Genomic DNA, 12,154 nt, shown 5'->3' with positions numbered 1-12,154 from the left:
ACACTGTGAGTCATCCATCCCCCCACCCCCCCCACCTCCCACGTCAGAGCAGGGCTGGGAGACACAGGAGGCGGGTCGGAAGGAAGGGAGGGAGGGGGCAGGCTTCGAGGGATGGGGCTAGAGGAGTGGGGACAGAGGGATGTGGCTTCCATGGTGGGCAAGAGGAGAGGCAGGTTGTTAGGGAGGAAGGCAGTGTGGCCAAGGAGATAGGAAGAACCTGGGGGAAAGACAGGGCTGGGCAAGGATGCAGGGAGGGAGGCAGGGCTGGAGGAAAGGAGGTGGCAAGGCTGGCGAAGCAAGAGATGGATGCAGAGAGAGGCAGCACACACACATTTAAGATGATACACTTTCCCATTTCAGCTTGGACACCAGCCCCGAAGCAGGGAAAAGACAGATGTACTAATTGTCATGGATGGCAAACTGTGCCCCCAAACTTGTACCAAGCCTCAAAGCTTTGGTTTAATACTCTTAAAGGAGTCATAGACCCAATGTGACATTTTGCATGCGGGAACCTCTTATTAGCTACCTCCAAATTATAGATGCTTCATGAATAGAGACACCTACATTATATGAAGTTCTCTTCTGGGCTGTAAACTTTCTGAGACAGGTATTCTGGGAAATCTCTCTCTACATTCCAGGACTGCAATGCCTACTACAGACCCTTGCATGTCGATGTTTCTAAAATAGCCGTTCTTCCCATGACATTATTTTCTGCTGGCCTAGAGGTCAGTTCCAGAGGGAGGAACGCTGCCACCAGGAGACACAACAACGATTCCATTAAACTGGAAGTTAAGATTGCCACCTGGACACTTTGGGCTCTTCTTACCTTTAAGTCAACAGGCTAGTAAGGGAATTACAGTGTTGGTTGGGGTGACTGACCCAGACTATCAAGATGAAATCAGTCTACTACTCCACAATGGAGGGAAGGAAGAGCATTCGTGGAATACAGGAGATCCATTAGGGCGTTTCTTAATATTACCATGCCCTGTGAGTAAGGTCAATGGAAACTACAACAGCCCAATCCAGGCAGGACTACAAATGACCCAGACCCTTCAGGAATGAAGGTTTGGGTCACTCCCCCAGGTAAAAAACCACAACCTGCTGAGGTGCTTGCTGAAGGCAAAGGGAATACAGAATGGGTAGTCAAAGAAGGTAGTCATTGATACCAGCTATGACCATGTGACCAGTTGCAGAACCGAGGACTGTAATTGTCATGAATATTTCCTCCTCCTTGTGTTAGGAACATGTTTGTGCATATATACACTTGTACTAAGAAAACATCTTCATTTTATTTCCTTTCTTTTTTGCCTTTATCATGATAGGACTTACTGACTTCATATCAACATTTAAGTGTTGTTATCTCTATGTAATAGCATTTGGGTTGGGGACTGGTGTGTTTCCGGTTGTATGAAGGATAACTGTATTATGTTAAGCGAATTATGCCCTTATTATTGTCTTTATTTGAAGATTATGTACGATTTCAGGAGACGTGTATGAGTTTAAGTTGAGAAGAGGTGGACTTGTGCTGGTTAATATTGTCAACTTGACCACAGGTTGGAGAGATGTGAGTCCTCTGTGGTCGCCGGCATAATAAATGACCCTACAATCTGGAAAAAAAAAAAATATATATATATTGTCAACTTGACTGGGTTGTTGTAGTGTTCCGGGGTGCGTCTAGGAGGGTACTGCCAAAGGAGATTAACCTTTTAATCAATGGACTGGGAAAGGCAGACCTATCCTCAATCTTCGTGGGCACAATCTAATCAACTGCCAGCTTAGCCAGAATAAAAGTAGATAGAAGAATGTGGAAAGACGAGATTGGCTTAGCCTCCGAGCCTATATCTTTCTCCGGTGCTGGAGGCTTCCTGCCCTCGAACATCGGACTCCAAGTTCTTGGGCTTTGGGATTCAGACTGGCTTCCTTGTGCCTCAACTTGCAGGCGGCCTGTTGTGGAACCTCACCTTGTGATCATGTGAGGCAATATTCCTTAATAACTCCCATTTATACATACATCTGTCCTATTAGTTCTGTCCTTCTGGAGAACCCTGATTAATACAGCAGTTGAGTTGCATCTTCAGACATGAACCAAGTGTCTGGCTTTGGTCTCAAAGAGACTGAATTAGGATCTTAGCTCTGCTAATTACTCAGCAGGAACCACTAGGCAAATTACTGATAATCTTTGTGCCTCAGTCTTCCTCTTCTCCTAAATGAAGCTAATAATATTTACCTCATGGAGATGCAAACTAAAGTGAGATAACATTTAAATGCCTGAAAAGCCTCTGGCGCATGATAGGCAGTAAACTGTAGTGTCATTTCAAAACAGTAGTGTCATTTCTTGGGTGGCCCACGCCTGTAATCCCAGCACTTTGGGAGGCTGAAGCAGGCAGACTGCCTGAGGTCAGGAGTTCAAGACCAGCCTGGCTAACATGGTAAAACCCCCGCCTCTACTAAAAATACAAAAAAATTAGCCAGGCGTGGTGGCATGTGCCTGTAATCCTAGCTACTCAGGAGGCCGAGGCAGCAGAATCACTTGAAGCCAGGAGGCAGAGGTTGCAACAAAGGGAGACTCCCTCAAAAACAAAAACAAAAACTGGCTGGGTGCGCCCTGGTTAACATGGTGAAACCCCGTCTCTACTAAAAATACAAACATCAGCCGGGTGTGGTGGCATGCACCTGTAGTCCCAGCTACTACTACTCGGGAGGCTGAGGCAGGAGAATCTCTTGAACCTCGGAGGCTGAGGTTGCAGTGAGCCGAGATTGCGCCACTGCACTCCAGCCAGATGACACAGAAAGACTCCATCTCGAAAGAAAGAAAGAAAGAAACCAAAACAGCATTCTCAATGTATGACCCCCAAAACTCAGGGAGGATTTATTATTAAATTCTGATATCTCAAGAGACACATGCCAAATTTTTGTCTTATGAAGAAATGACATCTTTTGTTGCTATTTTTCTAGTAGCTTCCAGTTAAATTTCATTTGACTCGGAATTCATTTCTCACGGGGTGCTATCCTGTGCATGTTACTAAAGTATGTGAACACAGAGCACATCCCCTAAGACAAAATCCCTGATTTCTAACAGAGGCTAGCATTTAGCAAGTGAAATGCGACAAAGATAGGGACTTGTAGAAAGCAGTGCTTGTGGGTGGTTTTTCTTCTCACATGTAAGGCAGGGAAATGTGGGTAATGGGAGACATTGCTGGTTGAGCATGAAAATAAAAAGGAATTCTAAATATTTAATCAGGGAAGATTCTGGGGTTTAAAGTAAATTCTGAAAAGACAACGTGGGTATCTTGAGGGATAGTACCAGAGGTGTGAAATTGAGAGAAAAAGTTAGGTAAAGAAAGCAGAGAGAAGTGCTCTCTTGTCTGGCAGCAGAAGAGAAGGGAAATAAAAGTAGAAATTTGAAGAGTCATTGTTGAAGAGAACAATGAGAAGTGGGAAAAGGCAGATGATTAGTTTTCAGGGCATGGATTGAAAGTTCTCTTTTTTTTTTTTTTTTTTNTTTCAAATGAGAGCTGTGTGCACACTTCTAGATGCTGAATTACAAAAATATTCATGGGGTCACACTATATTGCCCAGGCTGGCCTCCAGCTCCAGAGCTGAGTGATCCTCCCATCTCAGCCTCCCAAAGCATTGGGATTCTAGGCGTGAGCCACCATACCCAGTCTGTTTGTTTTCTCATTATTAAGTTTCACTATTGATTTGACAATATTTTCTCCCAGTCTGTGGCTTCTCTCTCTTTTTTTTTTCCTTGAAACTGAGTCTCCCTCTGTTGCCCAGGATGGAGTGCAATGGCGGGATCTCAAATCACTGCGATGTCTCCCAGGTTTAAGCGAGACTCCCACCTCAGCCTCCCAAGTAGCTGGGATTACAAGCATGCACCACCACACCCAGGTAATTTTTGTGTTTTTAGTAGAGATGGGGTTTCAACATGTTGGTCAGGCCAGTCTCGAATTCCTGACCTCAAGTGACCCACCTGCCTTGGCTTCCCCACGTGCTGGGATTATAGGCGGAGCCACAGGGCCCAGCTGGGATTAAAAGTTTGGAAGCAGGCTGGGTGTGGTGGTTTAGGCCTGTAATCCCAGCACTTTGGGAGGCTGAGGCAGGCAGATCACCTGAGGTAAGGAGTTCCAGACAGGCCCAGCTAACATGACAAAACCCCGTCTCTACTAAAATACAAAAATTACCTGGGCCTGGTAGCAGGCGCCTATGATCCCAGCTACTCAGAAGGCTGAGGCTGGAGAATTGCTTGAACCTGGGAGGCACAGCCTGTAGTGAGCCGAGATTGAGCCACTTCACTGCAGCCTGGGCGACAAGAGCAAAACTATGTCTTAAAAAAATTTTTGTTAAAAAGAAAATTTGGAAACAAGGATACCAATGAATTTAAATCAACTCAGGAAACATGATCAAGAATCTAGCAGGAGAGGAGAATAAGAACATTTTGATGACAGTATTGTTTGGGGGTAGGGTGGAGATGGCAGGAGTGCTTGCTGAAAGATTAAAAGTGAGAAAGAGCTGGGTGCTGAGGCTCACGCCTCTAATCCCAGCATTTTGGGAGGCCAAGGTGGGTGGATCACTTGAGGTCAGGAGTTCGAGGTCAGCCTGGCCAATATGGTGAAACCTCATCTCTACCAAAAATACAAAAATTAGCCGGGCATGGTGATGCACATCTGTCATCCCACTACTCGGGACGCTGAGGCAGGAGAGTTGCTTGAACCCTGGAGGCAGAGGTTGCAGTGAGCCAAGATGGTGCCACTGCACTCCAGGCTGGGCAACAGAGCAAAACTCCATCTCAAACAACAACAACAACAACAACAACAACAAAACCTAATGCATACACGTTGAATGAATGAAATAAAGCAAACCATCAAAGAAAACTCAGAAGTGATGTGAGGATAGCACTGCTTGGGGAGTGCCGCTAAGTAGGGCCAGCAGAAGAAAATCTTCCTGGCGAACCAGAAAATCTTCCCAGTCTCCTCAATATGAATTAACTACATGAGCCGGACTGAAAAAAGTACTCACCTGTAAAGTGGAGATGACAATTGCAGTACCTACTGCATAGGATTCTGGTGATGATTAAATGAATTTACACCTGAAAAAGGTCTAACAATAATAAATGTGTGTGTTTGCTTTTGTGAGACAGAGTCTCACTCTAGGATTACAAGTGTGAGCCACCGTGCCCAGCCTCAATGTTTACTATTCTTTTCCTTTTTCTTTTTTTAATGTTTACTATTATTATAACTGGACTTAGACTCAGAAACTTTGGGTTTGAGTCCTAGCTCTACTAATGACTGAATGTTTGGCCAATCCCTGCACCTATCTTAGTCTCCTCTCCCGTCTGAAATTGTATGCAAGAAAGTTGACTTTACAGGGTGGCTGTGAAAGAAGATACCTGAAAGGGTTTGAAAAACCTTAAGTATTGCACCAATGAATGGTATTATAGCCCCTTCCCCCCAGCCTATAAAAAAAAATGTAAAAGCTGAGATCAGATTTTTTTCTGTATTACAGGCATTGTAGGTAGTACTTTACAGGCACAACCCTGCAATGGTCAAAACAACTTTAAGAGGTTGGGCACTGTTATTATCCCCACTTTGCAGACAAAAGCAATGTCAGGCTTGAGTCCAGGAGGTCGAGGCTGCAGTGAGCCATGTTCGTGGCACTGTACTCCAGCCTAGGTGAGAGAGCGAGGTCCTGTCTCAAAAACAAAAAGAAAAAAACGATCTCAGTGAGATGAAGCCTGTGATTTGCTCAAAGTCACACAGTGATGTAAGCAGTATAGCAAATAATACAAGATTCCAAAGCCCAATTTAGTAAAAAGAGGATTATAGACGTGGTGGAACCTGTTGGCTGCGGAGCAAATGACTGACCTTCTGTAACTGTCAGGGATTTATGGACGCAAATGAGTCTCCAACAAAAATCCTCGTTTTGTGGGAGAGAGGTTGTTGGGTAATGACTGACTTGTAACTGGAAGAAATCATCGGATTTTTATTTTCTTATTAAAGAAAAAAATGTTTCAATGCCTTCCGTGTGCCAAGCACTGTGTCAGGTGGGAGAAGCCAGCTCCATGCAGCCTCTGTCGGGCTGTTTTCCTCCGCTTTCCCTACCCCTAGGTTTCCCCTTGCCCAAACAAGATTTTGTGCTTCGTGGCTTGTCCAGGCAAGCAGGCCGTCACGGGACCTAGACGGTGAGTCCCCCTCTCTTCCGGGCCGCCCTTCCCTTTCCTGGGCTGCAGGGGAGCAGGAACTCTGGGGCGAGATCCCGCCGCTTGACGCTCACTGCCGAAGCCGGGTCCCTGGACCTGTCTCTGCCCAACGCTGGGGAGCAACCGTCACACCTCCTCACCCCTCCCGCCGGCTTCACGAACAATGTCAGCCGCCTCCCCTCCCACCTTTGGCGTCACATTCAAAACAATCCTTTGACTGCAACTCCCAGAAGGCCGAGCGGCCGAGACAGCGCACCCGCTCTCGGTTGTTCTGGAAAACTACACGTCCCAAGGGGTAGCGCGCTATCGCGTGTCCTTTCACAGCGCGAGTGCGGAAGTGCGTTTGTTTCCGGCGTGGGTACGGACGAGAACGGCTTGCAGTTTGGTTTAAGTTCTGCACGGGAGGACCTTCTGGGTTTACCTGCTGGGCTCCTGGCTGTGTAGGTGAGTTAAAAAAGGACAGGAACGCAACTGTCGCCTTCTTGGGGTCTAAGGAGGTTTTGATGTCTGGGGAGGTTGGGACAAATGCTGAACCTAGAACTGCGGTCCAGGATCAGAAATAATTCATGTCATTTCCTTGTCGTTTTCTAGTTTACGAAGTACTTTTTTTTTCTCCAGCAATTCCTATAAACCCCAAGAACACTGTACTTGAGGAAGTGTAAGTGCTTCCAGTCGACAGCTTCAGAGGTTCAGAGAAGTTAAGTGATTCTCTAAAGATACCACTAGTAATTGCAGAGTTGAGGCTTATGCTGTTTTCTGCGTTCAAACCTGATGTCCTCTGCTTTGCATCCGTATTGCAGACACCCTTACCTGTTGACTCAGATGGATGGGGTGTGGGCATCTGTTACATTCTCAAGTCAGGAGTTTACCAATAGAGCGATGGAGGGGGTAAAGTCTTACATTCTGGGGTGGGGGTGGGGAAAACACAATACATAGACAGATGGTGATAAGAAATATGGAGAGAATTAAAGCAAGGTAAGGGGAAATATTCATTGCATGGTTTCTTTGGTTTTTTGGTTTGTTTCCTTTTTTATTTTGAGACAGAGTCCCGCTCTGTTGCCCAGGCTGGAGTGCAGTGGTGAGATACCGGGTCGCTACAACCCTGTAACCTCCACCTCCTGGGTTCAAGCGATTCTCCTGCCTCAGCCTCCCAAGTAGCCGGGACTACAGGTGCCTGCCACCATGCCTGGCTAACTTTTGTATTTTTTAGTAAAAACGAGATTTCACCATGTTGGCCAAGCTGGTCTCGAACTCCTGACCTCAGGTGATCCACCCGCTTTGGCCTCCCAAAGTGCTGGGATTACAGGTGTGAGCCACCAGGCCTGGCCATTTTTTGCCTTTTTTGTAGAGACAGGGTTTCACCATATTGCCCAGGCTGGTCTTGTACTGCTGGTCTCAAGGGATCCACCCAACTCAGCCTCCCAAAGTGCTGGGATTACAGGCCTGACACACTGTGCCCGGCCCATTGCATGATTTATTTATTTTTTTTTGAGACAGAGTCTTGCTCTGTTGCCCAGGCTGCAGTGCAGTGGCACAATCTCGGCTCACTGCAACCTCTGCCTCCTGGGTTCAAGCGATTCTTCTGCCTTGGCTTCCCAAAGAGCTGGGATTACAGGCACCCACCACCATGCCTGGCTAATTTAAAAACATTTTTAAAAAAATTTTTAGTAGAGATGGGGTTTCACCATGTTGGCCAGGCTAGTCTTGAACTCCCGATCTTAAGTGATCCAGCCACCTTGGCTTCTGAAAGTGCTGTGAATACAGGTGTGAGCCACCACACCTGGCCACATTGGATGATTTTTAACAGAGGACTCACTTACAATTAGGTCTGATACTTAATTTGTGTTCTAGGTGCAGCAGCTACACAGAAGAAGAGATGGGGGAAGAGACTAATGATGACAAGAAGCCAACCACTAAATTCGAACTAGAGCGAGAAACAGAACTTCGCTTTGAGGTGGAGGCATCTCAGTCAGTTCAGTTGGAGTTGTTGACTGGCATGGCAGAGATCTTTGGCACAGAGCTGACCCGAAACAAGAAATTCACCTTTGATGCTGGTGCCAAGGTGGCTGTTTTCACTTGGCATGGCTGTTCTGTGCAACTGAGCGGCCGCACTGAGGTGGCTTATGTCTCCAAGGACACTCCTATGCTGCTTTACCTTAACACTCACACAGCCTTGGAACAGATGCGGAGGCAAGCAGAAAAGGAAGAAGAGAGAGGCCCCCGAGTGATGGTAGTGGGCCCCACTGATGTGGGCAAGTCTACAGTGTGTCGCCTTCTGCTCAACTATGCAGTGCGTTTGGGCCGCCGTCCCACTTACGTGGAGCTGGATGTGGGCCAGGGTTCCGTGTCCATCCCTGGTACCATGGGGGCCCTCTACATTGAGCGGCCTGCAGATGTGGAAGAGGGTTTCTCTATCCAGGCTCCTCTCGTGTATCATTTTGGTTCCACCACTCCTGGCACCAACATCAAGCTTTATAATAAGGTCAGAGCCAGAGAAAGGTCGGGTGGAGGGAAGGGTTGCTATCAGCGTAGGAAACTGTGGGGAAGTTTACTAGTTAAAGCTGCCTTATTTCAGAAAAGGCAGTTCCAAATATAAGTCAGCCTCAGATTATTAAACATTTCTGTGGATCTATTCTTTGTAATTTGTTAGATTTCCACCTAGGGTGTAAAACGGGAAGCAGAGGTAGCAACATAAAAATTAAATCTATATTACGGGGTCAAAACTACAAACATTGAAAATGTCATTTTTCGGCCAGGCGCGGTGGCTCAAGCCTGTAATCCCAGCACTTTGGGAGGCCGAGGCGGGTGGATCACAAGGTCAAGAGATCGAGACCATCCTGGTCAACACGGTGAAACCCCATCTCTACTAAAAATACAAAACATTTGCTGGGCATGGTGGCGCGTGCCTGTAATCCCAGCTGCTGGGGAGGCTGAGGCAGGAGAATTGCCTGAACCTAGGAGGCGGAGGTTGCGGTGAGCCGAGATTGTGCCATTGCACTCCAGCCTGGGTAACAAGAGCGAAACTCCGTCCCAAAAAAAAAAAAAAGAAAATGTCATTTTTCAAGCTGGATGCAGTGATTCATGCCTGTAATCCCAGGACTTTGGGAGGCCGAGCCTGGTGGATCGCCTGAGGTCAGGAGTTCGAGATCAGCCTGGCCAACATGGGGAACCCTCATCTCTATCAAAAATACAAAAATAGCTGGGTATGGTGGCAGGCACCTATAATCCCAGCTACTCAGGAGGCTAAGGTAGGAGAATCATTTGAACCCAGGAGGCGGAGGTTGCCGTGAGCCGGGATTGCACCACTGCACTCCAGCCTGCGTGACAGAGTGAGACTTCTTCTCCAAAAAAAAAAAAAGTCATTTTTCTTATGTCTAATAGCACTTATTCTAAAGAGGAACAAAGTAGCCATAGGTTTGTCTGGGTGTTTTTGTTCTTACCTGGATCTTCTCTTTTGCAGATTACATCTCGTTTAGCAGATGTGTTCAACCAAAGGTGTGAAGTGAACAGAAGGGCGTCTGTGAGTGGCTGTGTCATTAACACCTGTGGCTGGGTCAAGGGCTCTGGTTACCAGGCTCTGGTGCATGCAGCCTCAGCTTTCGAGGTGGATGTCGTTGTGGTTCTGGATCAAGAACGACTATACAATGAACTGAAACGGGACCTCCCCCACTTTGTACGCACTGTGCTGCTCCCTAAATCTGGGGGTGTGGTGGAGCGCACCAAGGACTTCCGGCGGGAATGTAGGGATGAGCGTATCCGTGAGTATTTTTATGGATTCCGAGGCTGTTTCTATCCCCATGCCTTCAATGTGAAATTTTCAGATGTGAAAATCTACAAAGTTGGGGCACCCACCATCCCAGACTCCTGTTTACCTTTGGGCATGTCTCAGGAGGATAATCAGCTCAAGCTAGTACCTGTCACTCCTGGCCGAGATATGGTGCACCACCTACTGAGTGTCAGCACTGCCGAGGGGACGGAGGAGAACCTGTCCGAGACAAGTGTAGCTGGCTTCATTGTGGTGACCAGTGTGGACCTGGAGCATCAGGTGTTTACTGTTCTGTCTCCAGCCCCCCGCCCACTGCCTAAGAACTTCCTTCTCATCATGGACATCCGCTTCATGGATCTGAAGTAGAGATCAACAGGAAGCCTTGCTGCCTGGGACTTAGAGATCTGGCCATCCTAGAGGCAGATGAGCTGAGAGACTCTTTTGGGGCCACCTGACCAGTAAACTGTGGCCTAGTAGAAAGTATATATTCTACCTCTAAAAACAGGTAGTGGTAACCTGACTCTTCTAATCTTGAACTAAAAGGAAAACCATGAGACTGTAATTGGTTTCTTAGATCACCTAAGATACCACTTTGAATTCTTCAAGACCCTTGAGAATTACGTTTCTTTCACTGTGTTACTATGTGGTTTTTAAACATCACTGCTTTCTATTCCACATATGGTACTTACTCATTTATCTAAAATGAAAGTGTGAATTAGAGGGACTCTTTCCGATAAAGTTCAAACTTAGAAAAATTAATAAATATTTTTGCCATATCATAGAAGTTGGTGTAATTTATTTTTTCCCCCTAAGCATTATAGAAACATGGTTGGAATGATTTATTGCTAAAATGCTTAGAGGAGAGCAAAACCAAGAAACCTGTGAGCCAAGTGAGTTCTTAACGATAGTTGCTCTTGCCTCTGCGCTTAGGTAATTGGTAGATCTGCTGTCAGTGCTGGATTTACTGTGGGGAGTTAGAGGCTGGTGATAATCTTGGAATAAGATTTCATATCTAATTATTTTCCAGAGATAGCTCATTTTCTCTCCAGTACAGCTATCCTTCTTGTCTATTTGATTGGAACTAGGCCCTAAGTCAAAGGATAACTTGAGCTTTCAGGTGGTAAGAAGCTGGGAAAGCCCATTCTTTTCGATCTCTTGCAAATGACTGTTTGGTGTCCCTGGTTCGGACTTGGATTACTTAATAAGTATCTGATGCTATCCATCCATTCCTTCTTTCCATAAATATTTGCTGAGGATCTACTGTTTGTCAGGAAAGAAGTTTTATGGAGCTTACGTTATAGAATAAATTTAAAAAGGCAAGTGCTATACAGAGGCATCAATTTGGGGGATATGAGACAGAGTGAATGGAGGCTACTTTAGATTGAGTGGTTAGGAAACGCCCTTCCTGGGCACACATTTTGGGCTAAGACTTAAATGGCTGTGTGAAGGTTTTGCTGGGGCAAAACCTTCCTGGTGAAAAAACCCCTGCAAAACCCTAATAAAGGAACAACCTTGATGAGTTTGGTGAAGAGAAAATCCAGTGTGGTTGAAGAATAGTGAACTAGGGGAGACCGTAAAACAGAGGCTGGAGGGGGCAGCAAGGACTGGATAATGTAGGGCTTTTGTAAATCAGGGTGAAGAATGGAATTTTTGGCCCAGGCGCAGTGCGTGGTGGCCACGCCTGTAACCCCAGCCACTCGGGAGGCCAAGAGTCCCTTGAACCCAAGAGATGGAGATTGCAGTAAGCTAAGATTGCATCAGTATACTCCATCCTGGGCGACAGAACGACACTGTGTCTCAAAAAAAAAAAAAAGGATTTTGTTTTTTCTAAGAGATGGGGATCTCAGCTGGGCGTGGTGGCTCATGTCTGTGATCCCAGAATTTTGGGAGGCTGAGGTGGGTGGATCACTTGAGATCAGGAGTTCAAGACCAGCCTGACCAACATGGTGAAATCTGTCTCTACTAAAAATACGAAAATTAGCTGGGTGTGGTGGCGTGCACCTGTGGTTCCAGCTACTCGGGAGGCTGAGGCACGAGAATTGCTTGAACCTGGGAGGTGGAGGCTCCAGTGAGCTGCGATCGCACCACTGCATATCCAGGCTGGGCAACAGAGCAAGCCTCCATCTGAAAAAAAAAAAAAAAAGACCGAGTGGGGTGGCTCATGCCTATAATCCCAGCACTTTTGG

At 46.5% G+C, this 12,154-nt stretch overlaps 1 protein-coding gene across 2 annotated transcripts; it reads left to right on the top strand.

Annotated features, from left to right (window-relative positions):
• Nucleotides 1-5,954: 5,954 nt before the first annotated feature.
• Nucleotides 5,955-10,749, top strand: CLP1 (cleavage factor polyribonucleotide kinase subunit 1). 2 transcript variants are annotated; one of them, XM_017498950.2, is made up of 4 exons: nucleotides 6,510-6,646; nucleotides 6,794-6,904; nucleotides 8,054-8,684; nucleotides 9,663-10,749. In XM_017498950.2, the coding sequence occupies exons 3-4, from the start codon at nucleotides 8,079-8,081 to the stop codon at nucleotides 10,332-10,334; spliced, it is 1,278 nt and encodes a 425-aa protein (XP_017354439.1). In that variant the 5' UTR covers nucleotides 6,510-6,646; nucleotides 6,794-6,904; nucleotides 8,054-8,078; the 3' UTR covers nucleotides 10,335-10,749. The 2 variants fall into 2 exon arrangements, with proteins under 2 accessions (XP_017354440.1, XP_017354439.1); XM_017498951.2 differs by lacking the exon at nucleotides 6,794-6,904 and having other exon boundaries at nucleotides 5,955-6,646.
• The last annotated feature ends 1,405 nt before the right edge of the window (nucleotides 10,750-12,154 follow it).

Source organism: Cebus imitator, unplaced genomic scaffold (assembly GCF_001604975.1).
Source record: "Cebus imitator isolate Cc_AM_T3 unplaced genomic scaffold, Cebus_imitator-1.0 Scaffold253, whole genome shotgun sequence".
In the NCBI taxonomy this organism is placed as follows: Eukaryota; Metazoa; Chordata; class Mammalia; order Primates; family Cebidae; genus Cebus; species Cebus imitator.
This window is presented reverse-complemented; position numbering and strand designations above follow the sequence as displayed.